General features: G+C 37.7%; 1 protein-coding gene across 15 annotated transcripts in view; it reads right to left on the bottom strand.

Annotated features, from left to right (window-relative positions):
* The window catches only part of TRIP12 (thyroid hormone receptor interactor 12), a 149,143-nt gene that overhangs the window by 79,227 nt on the left and 47,389 nt on the right, over window positions 1–22,527 (bottom strand). For 8 of the 15 annotated variants that reach the window (XM_065930382.1, XM_065930384.1, XM_065930390.1 and 5 more), the window contains exons 3-4: window positions 10,365–10,490; window positions 8,703–9,505 (exon numbers count right to left, since the gene is read on the bottom strand). In XM_065930382.1, coding sequence (XP_065786454.1) covers window positions 8,703–9,505; window positions 10,365–10,490 — 929 coding nt within the window. The remainder of the gene's footprint in view (window positions 1–8,702; window positions 9,506–10,364; window positions 10,491–22,527) is intronic. The other 7 variants (XM_065930392.1, XM_065930394.1, XM_065930396.1 and 4 more) reach the window with 2 other exon arrangements.

Raw genomic sequence — 22,527 nt, 5'->3', positions numbered from 1 at the left:
TCATCTAACCATTGTAATAATGAGAAACTGGAAAAGCACTAAATGTTCAATAACAGGGAATGGTTAAATAAACATCAGTATGGTAATAAAAACTGTAGCAACACAACGTTAGTTAATGAGGATGTGAACAAATTGGCATTTTTACACTGCCAATGGGAATACAGGGGTTCCCTGGTGGTTTAGATGGTAAAGAATCTGTCTGCAATGTGGGAGACCTGGGTTCAATCCCTGGGTTGGGAAGATCCCCTGAAGGAGTGCATGGCAACCAACTCCAGTATTCTTCCCTGGAAACTCCCCAAGGACAGAGGACCCTGGTGGGCTACAGTCCGTGGGGTTGCAAAGAGTCAGACACGACTGAGCGACTAAGCACAGCACACAGTGAGAATATAAACTCATATTTCTGGGAAGAATTCATAGTATACATTAATGTTTAAAAGAAAAATAACCAGTGACCTAACAAGAAACTAATGAATTACTGAACTAGAATCAATGTTAAAGTTTACAACAACAGTGTAAATGGGAATGGGCTAAGAGATACATCCATATGCTATTAAAATGATATAATTTATAGCTTATTTTTTGAAAGGAAAATGTCAGTTAAAATCAGTTAGGCAGATAAACCACTCTGGTTTCTTCATTCCTAAAACATGGATAACTACGTCACTGTGTCATCATGATTATGAAATTTAATGTATGTCAACTGTCTAGTATGAAGCCAGTCTTATAACAGGCACTCAAAAAGCAACACCCACTGTCATGTGGAGTGAGCTTCTACTCTTGATAAAAATATATGCATACACATAGAAAAATGTCTGCCTTCTAGGTAAAGACAAAGACTTGACCACACATGCATTCGCCTCTGTCCTCCAGTGAAACTCTACTAAAATAGCTTTAAAAGGATCTGAGGCATAAATTCACAAGGGTGGGAAGAATGGCAGAGACAACTATCACAACACAACACAATTTCAGAAGATGAAAAAGCAGTAATTCCGGTGCTAAATACAGGGGAAAGACAAGAAAACTGAAGGTAGAAAACGGAGATAAACTACCAATTAGACTGACACTCAGAATCCCACAAAGGTCCAGGAGTTGATGGTACCAAACACCTCTGGGACAACTGCAGAGTTTAAACTGAGGACTGGTTCACAGACTGTTTATGAGTGGTCAGAGTCTAGATCCCCTCCCCCACTTGTACAGCTGTGCAAATGTCACTCTCCTGAGGCAGGTATACTAAGACCTTTATTCTTCAGAAAGGACAAAACACAGAAATTCTAGGTTAAAGTACACAGTTGCAAACAGGTGCACCAAACCAAAAATTCAGAGAGGGGAGGTGATCAAGAATATATAGACCAACTGGATGACATATGACCTCTTTCCTAGGCATCTTCTCCCACTAAGCCCCAGAATTCTGGCAGTTAGGTTTTCACTTCCAAGCAGGAGTCTGAAAGAATCTTCCCTGTGGAATTTTACCAAAGAAAAAAGATCTGAAAATGATGATAGCCCAATTAGTTCATTAGATAGTGAATCTCAGTCAAATCTAATCTATGGGCTCAGAGCTTAGAGGTTATGTATTTGGTTTCTCTACTCTCGTTAATGAGGAGACAGCCAGCAATTATCAGAATTTTACTAAAGTTCCTAGTATGAAGTCAAAACCAAAGTAAACCCACCTCACAAAAAAGTACATAAGAGGTTTCTGCAAGAAAAGAAAACTTACTCTGAATGGGAGACAGAGACACAGACAGAAGGACTTGTATCTATTTAAAAAAAAAAAAAAAGACGATGTTCACAGCAGGACTGTTTACAACAGCCAAGACACAGAAGCAACCGAAATGCCTGTCAATAAATGACAAGAGTAGGGAAATGTGGTGTGTATACACACACACACACACACACAACTGTTACTCAGACACAAAAAAGAATGAACTAATATCATCTGAAGGCATATGGATGAACCTAGAGAACATGATGCTTAGTGACGTCAGACAGAGAAGGACAAATATATTATGCTATCACATACACGAAGGATGTAAAAAAATAACAAAAATGAAATGTATATACAAAAAAGAAACAGACTCACAGAAACAGAAAACAAACTTGTGGTTACCAAAAGTGTGTGTGTGCTCAGTCACTCAGTTCTGTCTGACACTTTGCGCAACCCATGGACTATAGCCTGCCAGGGTCCTCTGTCCATGGCATTTTCCAGACAAGAATACTAGAATGGGTTGCCATTTCCTTCTCCAGGGGATCTTCCTGAACCAGGGGTTGAACCCGCATCTCCTGCACTGGCAGCTGGATGCTTTATCACTGCACCACCTGGGAAGCCTAAATGGGGGGGACAGGGTGTGTGTGTGGCAAATTACACACTAGAGGTATGGAACTAGAACCTATAAACTACTACATATAAAACAGATAAGCAACAAAGATTTACTATATAGTGCAGGAAATAATATCCAATATCTTGTAATAACCAATAATGCAATAAAATAAAAAGGGCAGCCATCCAGAGATCTCATTACTTCAGGAAAATGAAACAAAAGCACGTAGCCAGCTTGAGAACAGGTGTAGACAATCAGTAATCAGTCTGAAGTTGAGTGACAGGGTCAAGAAAGGGAAAACAAAATTAATTATTAAATTCAGTAAAAACAAACCTGAGTAAGAAAGAGAAGTTCCTACAGACTCAAGTGTTAGCTGAGCAACAATCGTGACTGCGGAAATGGAAAGTACATACCACATGCGTTTGGTGGGTTAAGTGGTGGGGTACATTTCCCATAAAAGGCACACACTAGTGCTCAAAGTGAAAAAATTCCAACAGATAAAGACAAATGAGCACATAATTAACACATACACAAAACAACACAAAATGATCAGCTGCGTGGAAGGGCAATGTAACAGAAAGAATACTACTTTTAATAATAAATTTTATATCACTTGACTTTAAACTGAAAATAAATATTGATTAATACAAAGGAAAAAAATCGTTAGCAAGATATACACAGGAAGATAGAGTCCCTAGGAATGGGATTAAGTGATTTTTTTTTCTTCTTTGTTATGTTTTGGTATTTTTCTGGATTTTTCATTTTAGTAACAAACACTTGATAATCTTAAGTATCAAAGTATTACAGAATACAGAGGCATGAATATGAGAGAGCATTTTTCATTTGATTTATATTAAGTTTAGTAAAGAGCAATTTGGCTGAATTAACCCTCATTCTGACTTGGTACATAAAAATACATACCAGGGTTGTTTAAAATTCACAGTATAAAAGAGAGCAAGCCTAAAAAAGGCCAATGATATTTGCTTCCATTTAAAATTCCTTTTTTTAATATTTGGCAACTAATTTTTTAAATTTATTTTTTAAAGCTTCAAAAATGTAAAGAAAAAAAAAAAGAAAAAAAATGTAAAGGAAACACTGTTGGTAATATGTGGTTACATATTAGAACTATTAGAACTACTAAATTACTTCAACACTTGCCTGATAATACATAAAACTCTTTTAATACTCAATTCTTTTCCCTTTAAAAAACTCTTTCAATACTCAATTCTTTTTTCCTTTAAGCTTCTCACCCATTATCTCACCAGGCTAAAAGATAATTAGTTTTTCTTCAAACTCAGCAGGTATGGCCCTATAAGACCCAACTAGATAAAACCAAGAGTTTATTTTTATCAATAAATTCTTCTGTCCTGCTCAACTCATTCTTTTTTCTTCTCTTCACGCAGGAGACCGAAAGTACCTTGTTTCAGACTGATGGAAAGAGTCCTAATGTTAGCAGAATTACCTTCCCAGAATTTGACATCTGCCTGGTTCTTGTCTAGTTCTAATAATGGCTACAGGCTGAATGCAAGTCACAGAAGAGTATGAAACTCAAGCTGAAAATAATCTAGTAACTATGGCTATGTTATTAATAATGTGCACATGATGGCCACTTTAAGTAATGAAGAGGAAACTACAGCTACAGACGGACATATTGCACTGAAAGTATAATAACTTTAAATTTTCTATAAATACATTCCAAAATTAATCCCAGATTTGATCACAAACTGTTCCTTATAGGAAAGTCTATGTCATCCATCGCCTTCTACTATTAAGACAGTATATACTTTGAAATAGTCAAATTACTGAAAAATTAGTCTAAAGGTAGGAAGATTAAGCATCATATTATAAGAATATTATTTGTAGCATTACACGGCCCCACTGGTTTTACATTTATGCTACAAAATATGTAAGACTGCTTAGGTTAAAAAGTCACAGCAAGAAAAGTTTCCTCATGCAGATTAAAAATTGTCATATAACACTATCCCTCCTCGAGGTGTTCTCAAGACTTCTATCAGTTGATGCAAGGTGACCTTTGTTCCAGGGCGATTCTGATCAGCTGGAGCTGACAAGCCACAGGTTCCAGAAGCCCATCACAAAGTAGCTGCTTCTCTAGTTTTCCTGCCTGCCCTATTTTTCTGCCTCTCCAGAAACTTGTTCAACAGTTGCTGAAGCAGCACAGCAGAAAAGCTCTTCCTGCTGAAGTGATGTGACTAAACACATCATTTCCAAAGTGAGTTCCACGGACCTCTGTTGTCTCCCAAAGTAACAGGTGGTCAAATATTTATAAAATAATGGGTTAAGGAGAAGTTACCTTAAGAATTCTTCCAGCTTTCAAGATGTGAAAACATATCCTAAATCTCCTTGAGTAACATTTGGCCATGGCAAATGGGTTTACACAAAACCATCATGTGAGTACTGCTATTCCTACAATTTGGAAACAATTTCCTTTACCAGGAAGCTTTACTGAAGCCAACCAAATCATAAAATAAGCCTATACCTGAGGAAATGTATCACCTTCAAATTAACAGGTTCACTGATTCTTAAAAGTTGAAGAAAATCAACAATGTACTAAATCTGGAATGCCTTCTAACTCACAAAACATCCACTCCATTTTTTAGTTAACTTACAGAAATTTTTCACCAGAGTTGCTCATCTACTGAATGATTGTAACCACTGATTACAATTCTGCCTCCAAATTAATTATTAATTAATTCTGCCTTAATTATTAATAATTCTGCCTCCAAATTAATATTAAATTTTAAAAATCAAATTAATTCCTGATGTACACAAATGCCCTTCAAATCTATCACAACAATTCAAAATTCACCATTGCATGTTTATATGGTACTTTAATTTCACAAAGTTGTTTCCGCCTACATTCTTTCATTTATGTTTCATCAGAATGAATATTATCATTCTGCAAAGACTAGGGATTAGGTAGCTATCATAATTGCAGTTCAATGATTTGCTCAATGCCACAGAACTACTTTTTGGTCTTCCAAATCTAAAGGTAGCCACACCTTCAATTAATCAATAGTTAGGATCTGTATCAATCCTACATTCTCAGAACAATGCTCCTGAGTGCTTTAAGACACTCAATTTCATTTATACACCCTAAATTTAGTGACGCATCCTTACGTACTATAAGCACTGTGCTATGTCTCTTCACATATATATTCATTCATCAAACAACTATTGTGCCTATTTTACAATGAAAAGCTTACCAACTTTCTCAGAAACCAGATGATAAAATGGCAGAACCAGGATTCAAATCTAGGATTTTTAGCTCCATATTAAGAGCTATCTCTCCTCAAAATACCATTACCTGAAATCCAGGGATTCCTCTAAGATACCTCATCTTGCCTCTCTATTCTTAAATAAAATTATCAAGTACTGCCAATCCTCTTGCAGTACTCTCCTGAAGTGACCCATTTAATCACGTTAAAACTCACCCTACCCTGATGACTCCAGGAAGCCTGTCAACATTGAGCTCATCCAATCTATCAGTTCTCCGCACCCTAATCTCACCCTAAACTACCTTGTGGAATCGCATGACCTGGGTTTGACTCTTGGCTCTATCACTTCGTAGTTCTGTGACCTGGACAGGTAACTTGATCGCACTGACCCTGAAGCTCCTTATCTGTAAGATGGGACTATTACTACCTGTCACACAGGGCTGACCACAGGTAAATGAGATGATCCATGTCAACTATTTACAAAGTTGTCAGGCACTAGGAAGCACTTTAAATATTTGCTATTATTTCATCTTGCAATGTCTTTCACTTACTTGTCAAGAAGCAAACATGCAGTAAATGCTATAATATGAATCTCTGGCTCAACCAGTATTATTCATCCCTAAAGATGAATCGATACTAGTAAAGAAGGATCAAATAAAAGTTCACCTCCTCTGGGATCTTAACATCTCTTAATGATCCAAATAGGTTGCAAGAGCAAAACCCAAAGAACAATGGGCGAAAAGTAAGTGACACAGCAAAGGAAGCAAAGGTTTCATAGTCATGCATAACCCTCTCTTCAAATCCTAACTCTTGTCACTTAGGAGATATGTTACTCTGGGCAAGTTATTTCACCTCCCTGGAATTTCCTTAGTAACCACTAACAAGCACCAATTTTTCTGAAAATTAAATGAGACTGCATTTGTAAAATACCTGGCACTTTTAAATGCTAAACAAATGCTGGTTCCCGTCTCTTGTTTCAACAGCTTAGGCTATAATTAGAGCTTAGAAGTAGGATAGTGGCAATAAAAATGGGAAAGTGATATTAGTGACCACAGAACACACGCAGATTTTGTGAATGTAAGAAAAACAATTATGAAGTGAGTTTTAAAAACTACTCCGTCAGGTGTGACCATGTGCAGTGAGTACAGCAGCATATCTGGGCTTGGTTTCATTATGTCACAGCGGCAGCATCAACACCTCGGAGCTTTCTGTTTGAGAGCAACTGCACAACCAAGGGAATCTGGCTGGTCAGCCACTGACAGGGGACTTCCCTGGTGGTCCAGTGACTGAGAATCTGCCTGCCAATGCAGAGGACATGGGCTGGATCCTCGGTCCAGGAGGATCCCACAAGCCGCCGAGAGCAACTAAGCCCCTGCACCGAACTACTGAGCCCACACGCCCTAGAGCCTGGGCTCTGCAACAAAAGAAGCCATTGCAGTGAGAAGACCACATACCGCAACTGAAGACTAGCCCCCCAACCTGTTGCAACTAGAGAAAACCCATGCACAGCAATGAGGATCCATTGCAGATAAAAATTAAAAAAAAAAAAAAAAAGACACAAGAAGAGGTATAAAAGAGGAGATAAATAACTTCAATTCTCAAGAAAGCCTTGTCAGGACCAATGAACAAATTGCTGTCCCTTTTTATTGAACCTTTTATTTCCTTCTGACTTTAACATACGGATCCTAATCTTCACCCAATATTTAAATTCAAATTCAAATAGTTCAGGGGAAAAGAATCTGCCTGCGAATGCAGGAGACAAGGGTTCAATCCCAAGTTCAGGAAGATTCCCTGGAGGAAGAAACCCACTCCAGTATTCTTGCCTGGAGTATCCCATAGATAGAGGAGCCTGGCAGGTTACAGTCCATGGGGTTGCAGAGTGGGACACAATTTGAGCAACCAAGCATGCACACACACACTGCATATTTAAAATACTAAATAGAACAGTTTCTACGATCTAAGAGTGAAAGAGGTTAACTTCAAATAGCCCCATGATACAGATTAAACATAAAATTTTACAATAGTGTCTACTAGTATTCTGGCCAAAGTTTCACTAATACTGAATCAACTGAATTAATAGTTTATTTACTGTAGGATTCAACTATACCGAGCTAACAGCGTGGATTCGACACTATATTAGGCTGATTCAATATGACTGATACTTTGACAACAGTAGGAGACACAGTATAAAATCTTCCAATAACCAAAAAATGGTCTAGGTATATCAAAACATGAGAGGGCTCAAAAGGAAAAAAGATGGTCAAAAACAAGATTCCAGGTTCAATATTAGAAAAACTAAATGCTTTAAAAATCATAGATAAGAGGCGTATTGTTCTCTGTATTTGTGTCTTTTATATTTCTCAAAATAGAAAAAGGCACTTCAGCATTATAGTAATTGTAATTGAAGAGGGTCCCCATCATTTCTAATTAGTTCTAATGAAATCAACATCTGGCTTCCTGAAGTTGATCTTTTCTTTTTTTTTTTTTTTAAAAAAAAAAAAGAGGAAGAAAAGTGCCTCAAGATAACTCTCTCTTATCTAGTTTCTTTGCTTGGATGTGTTATTGACAAACTTATTATTAGTTTTTTCTACTTCACTATATGCTTCAAGAAGGCAAAATTCTCTCCCATTTACCTAGGAGTCATAGCCCGGTGCCTCATAACATTGAGGTATTCATCTTTAAACTAAGCTCCTTAAAGACCATAAAATATTACCTATGAATGAGGTTTAAAACTAAGATACATTTATATTCCAATAATGGAGCTCAGAGTTTCCACACATCAAGAATGTATAATACCAAAAAGCAATGTTTGATCTCCACTTGTGGTCATGACCACCTCATAACTACCACAGTTATGTTTCTAGTTAAAGGAGAAAAACCAAACTGTTGTCCTACTCTGACATTAGAAAATAAGCAGCAAACACTGCAAAGATAAGGATACAGACACTAAAATATGACAATTTACTAACAAGGCAGTGGCATTCCTTATCCATCTCCATAAAACCAAACATGGTATATCAATTACTAGACACTGTTATGTACAGATACGAGTACAGTAATAAATCTAAAACTGCCTCAGACTGCCCAACTTGAAAACCTGACAAACCAAAGGAAATTCTCTTTAATAAAAAAGCCTTTCCAGTAAACTTACTTGCTAATTTGGCCTGTAATCCGGAAGGTCCAGGTTTGGATGTCTCTGACTTAGAAGACCCTGGAAGAGACAGCTTTGTTTTAGGAAGGCTGACTTTAGGGCTGAAGCGAGCAGCCCAATCGAACTTTGAAGAGCCAGCAGTTTTACTCGGTTCCTTTTCCCTGCTGCTTCTTCTGGGGCTGGGGCTGGATGCTGAGCGGGAACGCCTGGCCTTGTTCTGGTCTTTTCCTTGTTTCACCCTGGCACCCGGTGGAACAGCAGAGGAGGCCGAGGCGATGGCAGAGGACGAGGAGGAGGTCGAGGCAGCAGACGACGAGTCGGTGATGGTGCTACACCCAGCTTTGGCTGAGGCGGCCGATTTTGAAGCCAGCTTGGTAGGTTTTGCAGATCTCTCTTCGGCACCAGTGGCTTCAGACACAGAAGCACTCTTTATACAAGAACTCTCTGTCCTCTTTCTTTTCTGACTCCGTGAACCAGCAGCGGCCCCACTCTTTCTGGTATGAGCCTTGCTTGTGGATGGAGATGGTGCAGATTTCAGTTGTGGCTCCTGGTCTAAGTGTCTCTTCTTTGACTTACTATGTGGCTTACTCGTTTCTGAGGGAGATTCAGTATGCTGAAGTGCTTTGGATTTTTTGGCAGAGCTAGGAGAATTGGTCCTGTTGTAGTCTGGACTAGCACTGCGTTTCACTCCTCGAGAATTGTCTTTCTTAGGCACCTGCCCCGTTTTCTGCTTTTCTGAAGTATTGGCTCTGTCTGGATCCTCTGGTTGTGGGACTATGACAGCAGATGACGAACTGCAGCTTCTAAGAGGTTAGATAAGAAAAGAGTTAGTATCAGTCCGTCATCATAAAACCTATCGTAATAAACATATTAGTTTCTTAAGTCCATGGAAATAAGATTTTTTTAAAGTGCTAAAGTATTTCTGGTAAGCCGAGTAACTAAATAAACAGAGGCGTGCAAATGGTTCAACACTGCAAAAAAGAAAAGGGGGACAGGGGGACAGGGAGATGCTTTAGAGGGTAAAATCAGGTTCATTTAAAAGATCAGGTTCATTCTTTAGCCCAAAGATGACTGACAATGATACTCCTAATCACAACACAAAAATTAGGACTACCAAAAAAAGGATGCTTTTTTTAGTAGTTCAGAACCAGTTTAAACTAAAATCTCTATACTCGGTTTACAAATGCAACTTCTTTGTTACAGTTTAAAGTAAATAAGCATCAACATACACATTTGTAAAATGAAGGTTAGAAAGTTTTTTTTACTGTGCTATCAGATATTTACAGTTATATTCTTTTCTCCTATCAATCAGATCTTAAATCACTGACCTGTGTCTCTGACAATGAAAAAAAACAAGAAAAACGCATTCTAAAATGGCACTGCAGATGCCTGTTAATGGTTTGTCAAGCAAAAGGAGAAACTCAGGCAAAGGGAGAAACCTGCAGGTCTCTGATAAAGGAGAATAAAAGCACTGCCTAGGGGATGTTGCACTAACATCACTGCAGAGGTGATACACCGTTTCTCCTAAAAGTTACACCCACAGAATGACGAAAACACGTATCACAACATTTTGGCATAACCTGGTTATGTTTTAATATAAGGCAATGATTCAAATGCAAATAACTCCGCCTTGAAAAATGGATAAGCAATGTGAAGATTTACCTTTTAGAAAGGTGTCCCCTTGACAGTTCAGAAGCAGTATTAGACTGCACTTTGGGTGCCTTAGAATTAGATTTTCTACTCTCAGGAGGGCTATATCCCTTATGTTTTGCCTGCCCTAAATGTGACCTGTCAGCAGAAAACCAAAACAGAAATCTATCAGGAAAATGAGATGCAAATACAACACTGAAAGTGAAATATTTTTTTTCATCAAAAAAAAGTCTCCCAATTCATTATTGACCCTATCCTTTTCCCAAATATTTCCATAATCAATTATTCTATCAAATAATCTGGCCAAAGAAACTACCTCTTAGAACAATCCCCTCCATACCCAAGAGGTAAGAATTTTTTTATAACCAGTTGCTTAATATCGTATAGCAATATTATAGTTGTTTAAGCAATAATGAATTTCAGCAATTTTTAATAAAGATATTCAAATATGTCCAATTTTTGCAAAACACAAATCTAGGCTTTAGATCTAAACACTCCTTTAATAGACAATGTAACCATCGTAGCTTAAAGGGTTTATAGAAAAGGCAATTTGTGATCCCTACAATGATACTGATCACCGATTTGTACACTGTAATTCAGGTCTGCACAATAAATGCAGAAGCGGATAGAGTCAATTCTCAAACTGATTTTACAAAGAAAATCATTAAAAGCACTAAAAACAGTTAACAAGCTTACATGAAATCAATGGTGATATTTACTATGAGTTTAAAGCACTACTAGTAGAAAGTATACCAAAACCAAGTCCTAGATAGAGAGATACAGAATTTGCCACAAAATATTCCAATCACAGTCATAACAACTGTACCGTTGATAGAGGGTTGGGTTATATTTATAGTAATTCAAATCCTGATGCTGCACTGTTTTAAGAGCAAGTTTGAGGAATATGAAGAAACTTTTCAGTTGTTAAGATTATTTAACCTCTGGCAAAGGTCACATGAGATTTACACAAGCAAAAGAAGCATGCATGAATATACACCCTTGAAAAGCTGGTGTTTCACAGGAGAAATATTAAGGTTAATAGATTCAACTTATGTAATTCATGGCCAACATTCATCCTTCATGTAAATAACATAAAAGAGCATATTCTAATGAGAACAAAAGTTTCATTAATATTAAAGCTGTTTAATTTTGTTAAAAAAATTTTTTTTCAAGTCTTTCATTTTGAACATGATCTCAAAAAATTAGAAATAAGCCACTGAACACCGCATATGACAACTCCATCTAAAGGTACAGTCCTTAATGGATCATACATGTCCCATCATCGTTTCAAAGCCTAACCTAAGGTTTCTGGTCTCAGTGTCCTTGTTTTCTCTCGTTTTTTAAGAAGAGCACAATACTGGATTCTTAAAAGAAAATATGACATTATTCTCAGTGGATATTTCTCAGGTTCATACTATTATTTTCATTTTTAAGGTTCTAATCCATAACACAGTAGTATTCTCTAAACATTTAACTGGATCAACTACTAAAAAAATATAGTAACCTATAGGCTTTCCTGTATCTTAGTCTTTGATGATATTTCCTTCCAGGGTATATGTTATATTTTCTGAGTGTATCCAAACTGAACCTTGTAGAATTTTATATATTGTAATTTAGTCTTTATTTTTCCTAGATATTCTTATACTGGCAGACTGATATTTTGCTTTATCCCATGAGTTTCTTATCAAGAGATTTAGTTTTCAGAAGTTGCTTTTGTTTTTGTTTCATTTCTATTATCAGATATGAGAGTTCTAATAGTTTAGCCACCTGATGTGAAGAATCACCTCACAGAAAAAGACCCTGATGCTAGGAAAGACTGAGGGAAGGAGGAGGAGGAGACAACAGAGGATGAGATGATTGGCTGGCATCACTGACTCAATGGACATGAGTCTGTGCAAACTCCAGGAAATAGTGAAAGACAGGGAAGCCTGGCTTGCTCAGTTTATGGGGTCCGAAACAAACAGTTACGACTTGGCAACTGAAAAACAACTCTTTCTTAAAGGAGTAAGACTGAGCAAATTCTCAAATCACTTCATAGTTATTTTTTAAAAAGGAAAGTAAAATATTGTTTTTCAGGTAAACAATTTACTATCCATGGAATACAATTTACTATCTAGGGAATAATATTTATAAATTATGTCATTCAGGTTCTCTACATTCTTAAAGTTTGCTGTAATCTTTTAAATGAATCACAATTTCTAATATGTTTCATAGTAAAATTTAAATATTCCTTGAAAGTTTTAAGATCATATTAAAAGAAAATCTTATCAGTTCAAAGCTAGACAACTTTGTGATAATGTTCAAATAGTGAAGTATTTAAATGTCAATCCCTGAAAGGAAAAAAAAAAAAAGATATATTCCTAAGTATCAGTTAAGTCTGCCAACAGAAACTGACCAACATTAACCTATGCTGATCACAGAGTAGAGGTAGCAGTCTTCCTTTCCTCCACCCAAATAAATTGTTCTCTGATTTTAAAACATATTGAAACTTACAGCCACCCAAACCCACTCCTGCAGTTTTCATGTCCTTATAAATCACCTTCAAGGAACTAAAGAACACAGCAGGCAGTCTCAATGTGAATGAAAGGGGAAGGGGAGAGGAAGGGAGGCGAGGAGAAAAAGAAAGAAATTGATGTCCAATCATTCGAGAAAGTGAGGCTCACAAAACTGGCTTCAATCCCATACTGATCTGATTGGATTAATACCTTTCCTAAAATTATTTTAGGTGTGATATTCTCACTGAGGCCTGGTGGAAAAAATATTTTTAAATATTACAAAATACTGATCTTTATGTCCTTCTGACTATTATTTGGTGGTGGTGGTTTAGTTGCTCAGTTGTGTCCAGATTCTTGCAACCCCATGGACTGTAGCCTGCCAGACTCCTCTGTCCATGACATTTCCCAGGCAAGAATACTGGAGTGGGCTGCCATTTCCTTCTCCAAGGATCCTCCAGACTCAGGGATCAAACCCTCATCTCCTGCATTGCAGGAAGATTCTTTACTGCCAAGCCACCAGGGAAGACCCTCTGACTATTGTTCAGCATGGTCTAATACATTTTTTGTAAAAGGTAGTAAATACTTCCAGTTTTGAGGTGGTACAACGTGTCACAGAAGCAGGTATAAATAACACATAAACAAGTGGACACAGCTATGTTCTAACAAAATTTTTATTTACAAAAGCAGGCAGTAGGCTGGATCTGGTCCATGGCTTACCACAAGAAGAGTAGGCAACCAGACTGTTACCATAAGTAACAATGTATGCCCTCCCAAAGTGGGACTCTATTTTATTATGCCCACTTATAAATTGTTAATGCTCAGACATTATAAAGAAATCTCCACAAAATAATAATGCCCAATTAGAACAGCCAATGAGAATATAACAGCATTCAGTGCTAAAGGAGTCTTGATGCCTGTTGGCTCATTTTACCAACTCCCTCATTTATCAAACTTTATGCTTAATATTAATTTTTATTGAAAAGCATGATCTCTTTAAGATCTGTAAAATTTATACCTACTATAAATCAAATTTGCAAGACAGTAGAATTCAGGACAAACTCTTAAGTAGCACTAGAATGAGCCCATTTAGTGAATTAGAACCCAAAATAGTTGAGTGGGTAGGTGGGTGTGGGGACTGAAGCTTCTGTATCAACCTATGGATGTTACTGGGGGGGAAAAAAACCTTCATGCTCTACAATATCACCCACTAAAGCTAACTAATAGTGAAAATATGATTAGAGAAACAGCATCAAACCTATGTTATTATTTTGCAGTTAGAGTCCTAAAAAATAATCATCAATTCTAGTAAAGATTAAACCTCCACTAACATTTGCACCAATAATCACAGATGGTCCACTCATGAGAGTTATTTCTGTACTTTTTCTCTTTTAAGGTATTTTCTTTTAGGATCAGCTTTGACAAAATTAAAAATATAATTCTGAGGAAGACTTCCTTTTTCTCATTTTCCTTCTTTATAAATGTAGGAGAGTAAGTAATGGTTTTGAGCTTCCTGAGAGTATTAAACAGTGCAAAACGAGGTGGTTCTGGAGACCACTGAACTAGCTTATTTCTTGCACTAAATGACTTCTTTAACTCATTTCTGCACGATTTCCATGTATTTTGTAAGATCGTCATAATTTCCAAATCTTACTCTTTTCATTGAAATGTCTGTCCCAACTGCAGTGCATATATTAACACTACAGAAAAAACTGCCTCTGAACCAACACGATTTCCACAGCACACTGACATCATTTCCAAGTGGATGTGGGCCAATTCAGGTTAAAGCAATCTATGCTGCAAAAGAGCATGCTATTATCAACTCTCGGTTGTGTGCTTTCAAGAGCAACTTGAAACCAAGTTCCAAATGCCTCGTGGTGACTTTCAGGCAAACTCTAGTGATTGTCTCTTCTAGAAACTTTACTTTTACTATGCTTTAGTAAAATCTTTGGTATCCTGAAAGATTAGAAACCAACTCTGGTTCAGAAGACATCTAAAAGAGGGCAAAACCTGGTAGCAAAGACACGTTCCTAATCTAATCATAGGCCGTATGAGGAAAGCGGCTCATTACAAGCAGCTAGTTAATTCCTTGTATTACAGGTCTCAGATTCTGTTTGAAATTAATATCTGTGCCAGCATACGTGTTACCAAACAGAAATGATTTGGTACATAATTAAACCTCCAAATGTCTGTGTGTATGTCCATTCAGACACACAGACATTTTTATGCCTTTATGTTTTACAGGCACAATTATAACATTTAGTTTTATCTTCCATAAATTAAATGCTAGCTTATAATGCTATAAAACACATAAGCCTCAAGATGGAAAGTTCATTCAAAACACTTTAAACACAAAACTCACTAATGTCTCCTGTAAAATGTACTAGTTTCTATTTCAGTCACAAAACAGAAGTTAAGTAGTCTGACCAATGTTCCTATGTTGAGTTACAGCAAAATGCTTGGCTCCAAAAGTTCTCTAATATAGAACTCCTCATTTATCTTACAAAACAGTGTCTTTAAAAAAGAAAAGGGAAAAAAAAACAAAAAAACAGTGGTTCTTTCTCTAGGGAGTATTTTCAAAACATTGTGGGGAACAGAGGTGCTACTGGCATTTTTAGCAGTCAAGCACCAGAGGTAGAAAATATCATGACCTAAGGGAAAAATGGGCTTATAATTAATTTCTCAGCTTAGGTTTGTTTTGCATGGTCCTCTACATACTTAAAGCTTTCCAGGAATGAATGAGAATCAACAAGATTGTATTTTCTTTTTTTGCAGCTTTATCAAGAGCCATGCGTCACTTTGGAAAAGTTGATAATAAAAATGCTTACAGCATTTAAGTCTTTTGTTGCAGTTGTCACATTCAACAAATCCAAATACAGACGCAAGCATCTGAATATAGTGTCATCTTGCATCAAGTACCCAAGTATTTACTTACTGAGATAATACTTTGTTATCAACTGTTTTATACTTGTTTATTTTTAGCTTTGTAAAATGCTCATACATTATATCAATGTTTCTAAACTGTGTAGGCAAGCATTTTATACACTTCCTAATTCAAAATATTACAGGGGCATCAAAGTAAAGATACTTACATTATATGATACACACTATAGAGTGGGATTGACTGGTTTGATCTCCTTACAGTCCAAGGGACTCTCAAGAGCTTCTCCAACACAACCAAACCAGTCAATCCTAAAGGAAATCAACCCTGATATTCACTGCAAGGGCTGATGCTGATGCTCCAATACTTTGGCCACCTGATGTGAAGAGCCGACAGGTTAAAAAAGACCCCGATGCTGGGAAAGATTGCAGGAAGAGCAGGGGACAACAGAGGATGAGATGGTTGGATGGCATCACCGACTCAATGGACATGAATTAGGTAAACTCCAGGAGTTGGTGGTGGACAGGGAGGCCTGGCGTGTTGCAGTTCATGGGGTTGCACAGTGTCGGACGCAAGTGCATGTGCTAAGTCGCTTTGGTCACGTCGCCTCCTTGCAGCCCCGTGGACTGCAGCCCGCCGGTCCCGTCCCTGGGACTTCCCAGGCAAGAGCACCGCAGAGGGCTGCCGTGCCCTCCTCTAGCCTTTCACAGGACGCTATGACTTGCTCTTCAAGGACTGAAGAAACATTTGCATATATTTTTTTAGTTGCACTGATAACTCTTCTAGGAAAAGCGTTTTTCTCTTCTAGGAAAGCATTCTGAGACTAAGAAAGCATTTGCAAAATGTGGTGAGGGACATCAGATTCCTTTAATACTGAGGAACAGGAGGATCAGAGTAAGCCGTCAGTGAAGATATGAAATAATCCACAGCAGCTGATGGCTTATAGGTTTCCAGAATGCTTAAGAAGTGACAGCTAGAAAAAATTTCACACCTGATGGTTAGGGGCAAATAATCTATAATGCAGGGAAAATTGCACAATATAGAAATATTTCTCTATTGATCCAAGAAATAACAGGATACTATTAAGAATCCAATGTACATAACCTCTACCTAGAAAAAAGTAGTCTCTGTTCCTCCTGAGGCCACGACAACCACGCTTAACACAACACTGTCAGTCTTGCCTCCCAGCCCAAGGCCTGAGGGGATGCACCGGTCTTCTCGGCATTACCAAAGCAGCCCAAGAAGTGGAAGAGTGTGTGCACATGCGCTTCTGCTGGTGAAACTCACAGTGAATAATTACTCTGTAAGATTTGCCCTTACTGAGAGGAGTACGTGACAAGTTATCTAGCCAACCCTAGTCTAAACTGTTGTTTGAAGTGTTTTCAATTTAATCATAAGAAACAATAAAGCCATTTTCACATCACACCATGTTTCCCTTTAACATTCTCCTCCTCCCAAAGATGAAGATGCTTCTATCTGACTGAGCAAAGGTCAGGACCAAAAAAAGATGGAAGGAACATCAAAAAACGAATATTTAAAAAGGCACCCATACTGGTTAATCAGGTAGAAGAATAAAGAACACACAATTGTATGGGCATGCTGCACTGAGGAGAACTGAGGGGAATAATCGGTCTGGTGTAGATGTTTAACAGTTCTGATAGCTACCAGGTGCTGTTTACAAATATTCCACTTTCTTTCCAGGCAGACGGTAGGATAATACCTGCCAAACCACCTGGAAGTGACAAGCTGCCATGTAACTTGCTCTGGTCAAGGGAACATGAGTGGAAACGGATCACTTGAGGGAAGCCTTGGACAGTCAGAAAGCAATTCAGCATTTTCTCTTGCCACCAGAGCAGTGTGGACATGGAGCAGAGCCTGCAGGCAACCCACAATGAACAAGTCTCCTAATGGCTAGATGATATACTAATATTTAGGAGCTGTTTGTTACCGCAGCACAATCCCTATAGCACACCCATTTAAACTGGGCCCTATTTCAACTCTGCCTTCACTCCAGTCAATCACCTTTTCACGACCATGTCCGTAAAAGAAAGTGACACTTCTGCACCTACAAATGCCAAGGAAATAAATCTCCTTATTTCAAAACTAGTATTTGTTGAACGCCTACTACTTGCAAACAAAGTAACAAGAGAAACAGAAAAAAGAACTTAAAATCTACTCTGGAAGTAACTAATGACTCTACTTTTGAAGTACAGACAAACATGGCTGACATGTATCCTATGTTTTACAAGTGCTTCCTCAGCCTTCAAAGCCCACATTACTAGAAATACTTCTCTGACTTCAATAATCACCTACATGCCAATTTCCCCTACTGAGCTGGAAACTGCTTGTGACAAAGGCTATTCTACTCTCATTCTTGTAACTGCTATCTAGCATGTTGCATGATGTTCTATAAATGGATGAATACCATCTTACACTGTTTATACTGCCAAGAACACTAAGGCAGGACTTGTTAAAACTCTAAAGCCAAAAAAGAAAAAGAGGCTTTATTAAAATAAGGCATGCATATCTCCACAATCAAAACAGTTAAAGAATCAAGCCTAGAGAAAAGATTCAACACAGATCTGAAAAACAAAGGAATGGAAACTATTCAGAACTTTAACCACACATACTCTAATACATTTGCTTTTCTCTGTCCATCTTCTTCCATAAATAAGGCAGGAGACATGCAGCTGACTTCAGATTCACACCTGCCCTTTGCAACCAGAAAGGAAAACACTTCCAATTTTTCCCAGCTTGGATCATGTGACCACCCTAGTACCATTCCTGAACTCAGAATAAATGACTGTAGATTCTCTCAGCTTTGGCAAAAGGCAGTGGGTAGATCCTTGGAAGGAAAGCTGTGACAAACATAGACAGGGTATTAAAAAGCAGAGACATTACTTGGCCAAGGTCTATATAGTCAAAGCTATGCTTTTTCCAGTAGTCATGTATGGATGTGAGAGTTGGACCCTAAACAAGGCTGAGCAAGAAAGAATTGATGCTTTTGAACTGTGGTGTTGGAGAAGAATCTTGAGATCTCCTTGGACTGCAAGGAGATCAAACCTGTCAATCCTAAGGGAAATCAGTGCTGAATATTCATTAGAAGGACTGATGCTAAAGCTGAAGCTCCAATACTTTGGCCACCTGATGTGAAAAACTGACTCATCTGAAAAGACCCTGATGCTGGCAAAGATTGAAGGCGGGAGGAGAAGGGGACGACAGAGGATGAGATGGTTAGAAAGCATCCCAACTCAATGGACATTAATCTGAGCAAGCTCCAGGAGATAGTGAAGGACAAAGGAGTAGCATGCTGCAGTCTGAAGAGTCTGAAGACTTAGTGACTGAAAAACAACAATGGGGGACCCGGGGCAGAGTAAAATCACGGTGGAAAAGATTAACTATCACTCAAAACACATGAGTTAAGAACTGAGGGATATCATTACACAAGAGAAAGGATTAAGTCACTCAACCATGTCCAACTCTTTGTGACCCCCATGGACTGTAGCCTGCCAGGCTCCTCTGTCCATGGACTTCTCCAGGCAAGAATACTGGAGTGGGTAGCCATTCCCTTCTCCAAAGGATGTTCCCGACACAGGGATGGAAACTGGGTGTCCCACATAGCAGGCAGATTCTTTACCATCACAGCCACCAAGGAAGTCCCAATACCTAAGAGGAGGGGCTAATCTCAGATGAATAAATTAAAAGGTCAGTTCTCCTGTATAGTGGGGTTCAAAGGAACATAAACAAAAAACTTATTAGTACATTTATATCAAGAAGTATTCTCACTCAGATCTCACTTCTTAAACCTATTTTTCTAGGGTTTAATATCTTACTATACAAACACCAATAAAGTGAAATTAATGCAATCTTTCCATATCAAATTAGCAGGAAAATGTAAATGGAAATAACACAAACAGAATGATGAGAAAATGCATTTTTCCGGATGGTGATAAGTAAATTGGAGGGCAAAAGATTTATGTGAAATAAGTTAACTATAAAAAACTCGCTTTGACCAAGCAATTTCATTTCTTGGAACATATCCCTTGAGAGATACTAAAACTGCAAACATCTAAGCACAAGCAAAAACTTTTCCCACTGCAACCACCTAACTATCCAAAAAATGAAAATTAATAGTGGAAAATACTGCACATTGATTCAGCAAATCATGTGACCATTTGTAAACAACTGCCAAAAATTCATCTTAAGAGAAAATATTTATGTTGGGATATTGAGTGGAAAAAATAGTAGGATCTAAAAGTATTTACAGTGTAATCAGCTACATGCTAAGCGGCGCTTTAAAGACAGATAGGGAATTTCCTAGGGGTTCAGTGGTTAAGACTCCTCGCTTCTATTGCAGGGGACACAGGTTCAATAACTGATTGGGGAACTAAGATTCCCCCACCAAAATAAAGACAGATAAAAATCAAAACGGACTTAATCTCTGGATGATATTTATTTTCTGTTTGTGTTTTTCTGTATCCCAAACCTCTAAAATAATTTTTTAAAGCAAAATGTTAATACAAATCTGTATCTTTCTATAAAATGAACCCTGGCTTTAAAAACTCCCTGCTTTGCAATGCTAACAGAAAGCAATAACCTTTAGATTTCATAATTTATTACTCAGGAATAAATAAATAGTAAAACTATGCAGACAAAGTTTGTAATGGGAGTGTGAAGGTGGAGTGGATTGGATTCAAGCATTTCTTCACACCATTAAAAAAAACAACAACACTGACAGAACTGAGAAGAAAATTTTATTCTCGGAGAAGGCAAAGGAAGAAAAGAAACATAGAGCTAATATACCTGACCACCTAAATTTAAAATCTACCATAAATTAGAAGTAGAACAAGTCATAAACAAAAAATACTTGCCCATCTCTGTAGGTTGATTCCCTTTTCATAAAGGGTTCTAATAAAAGAACAAGCATCCTCAAAATTAAAAGAGAGAAAGGACACTAAGACAACCCATAAAATATATAAAAATGGCCAATATGTGGGGAAGATCTTCACCCTATGGTAATCAAAGAAACAGTAAGTTTAACCAAAAGAATCCCTTTTCCCCACAAACTTCTACTAAAAATGGTGTGCTGTATTGACCAGGATTTGAAGAACTAGGCATTTTCACAAAGTGTTAGTAACTAAGTATAAATTGGTTTAGTCAAAACAAGAAAAAAAAAACCTAAAGTAATCAGATCTTTCTGAAAGACAATTTAGCATTCTGTTAAAAAAGTCTTCAGAACTCCCCTGGTGGTCCAGTGGTTAAGACTCTGCACTTTCAATGCATGGGACATGGGCTCAATCGCCCGGTGGGGAACTAAGACCCACATGTCATGCAGCACCAGAAAGAAAAAAGAAGTCTTCAAAATAATTCATATCCTTGGGTCCTATGAACCTATTGCAGGAATCTGACTCAATAAAATCATAATCATACTCAAATGTGATAGGCATGGCAGCAATATATTTTACAGGGAAAAAAAAAAAAAAAAAACAAGGGAAAAAACTAGAAGCCATAATTCAAATCATGAAGTAGAAACAGAGTAGAAATACGAACCAACATTATCTCTGGGTAGATGGATAAAATTTGTCTTAATTCTTTAATTCTCCCAAGGCATCCAATTTTCTGTTCTCATCATGCTGTGTTTTTGTAACAAAAACAATGTCAAACAACCCTTCACTACAGCAACCTTAACTGAGGTTGCTATAAAACTGAATTCAATCCTGCCACTGACATTTTGAGAAAAACAAAAAACTGCTAATGAAAATGCTAATGAATAGCCAAGAGGGAGGGAGAGCCTGCAAATACCTGTGCTAGCAGTGGGAAGGCTAGGTAATATCCCTCAGAGCAAGCCCACACACAAGCAGAAGAGGTGAAGGATTTCCTGAAGAAGAAAGAGCACGCAGAGAGGAACAGATCAACGACCGCCCAACGAACTATGGAAGAAGGAGAGAAAAACAACACGAGAGGAAAGGTATCTACCTTCATTAGGAACAGAGATGAAGAATGGGTGAAAAACAACAGAGGGAATAATCAAGAGAAAATAAATATATCCCAAAGAATCAAGTTTCTTTTACCTTATGGATGAACTAAACGTTTTCTTTTTAAGGCAAAAAAAAGGTAAGTGTCCTTGATTTGGGAAAAAGACAGAGTGGTCACAGAAAGGAAGCTACACAAAAAGGGACACGTTCAACCAAGCTGGGAAGGAAACAGAGCGAATCAAAAAGGAATGAATTAAGAAATTCTACGAAGGAAAAAACTTAAAATTCTAAACTGAAAGAGTTAATACTCTTCAGTTCTAAGTACTTCACGACCTCCTCCAAGTCTTTCATCATCTGGATCAAGCAGTTCGTGCAGTAAGAACAGTTGGCATAAAGAAAGGAATTGGACTGGAGAGTGAAGCAGTCAGGAATTGAGCCCTGTCTCTACACAGCAGTTGTGTAAAGCTGAGCAAGCATTTACAAAACAGAGACTACATATTTACTATCGCAGTTTCTGTGAGTCTCAAAGTGAAAGAATATGTAGATCTGCTGGAGTAGATGCTGTTATTATTGCTACTATTTCAATCACTGGACCACTGTGAATACATCCACAAGACCAAAGCCACTGTGTTTTGGAAACAAAAGTCACAATAATAGGAGTATTTTACTTAAGGAAAGCTAGGCAACAGGAATCAGGTTAAAAGAATGGAAAATATAGTTACAATTGCTCTCTCCCAATTAATGCCAATCCCCTCACTCCCCAACATCCCTGGAGAGGTTTCTCAGAAGTTACATAATTGGTACTACAGCACACTCCACTGGGGCTT

This window comes from Muntiacus reevesi, chromosome 3 (assembly GCF_963930625.1).
Source record: "Muntiacus reevesi chromosome 3, mMunRee1.1, whole genome shotgun sequence".
Lineage (NCBI taxonomy): Eukaryota > Metazoa > Chordata > Mammalia > Artiodactyla > Cervidae > Muntiacus > Muntiacus reevesi.
This window is presented reverse-complemented; position numbering and strand designations above follow the sequence as displayed.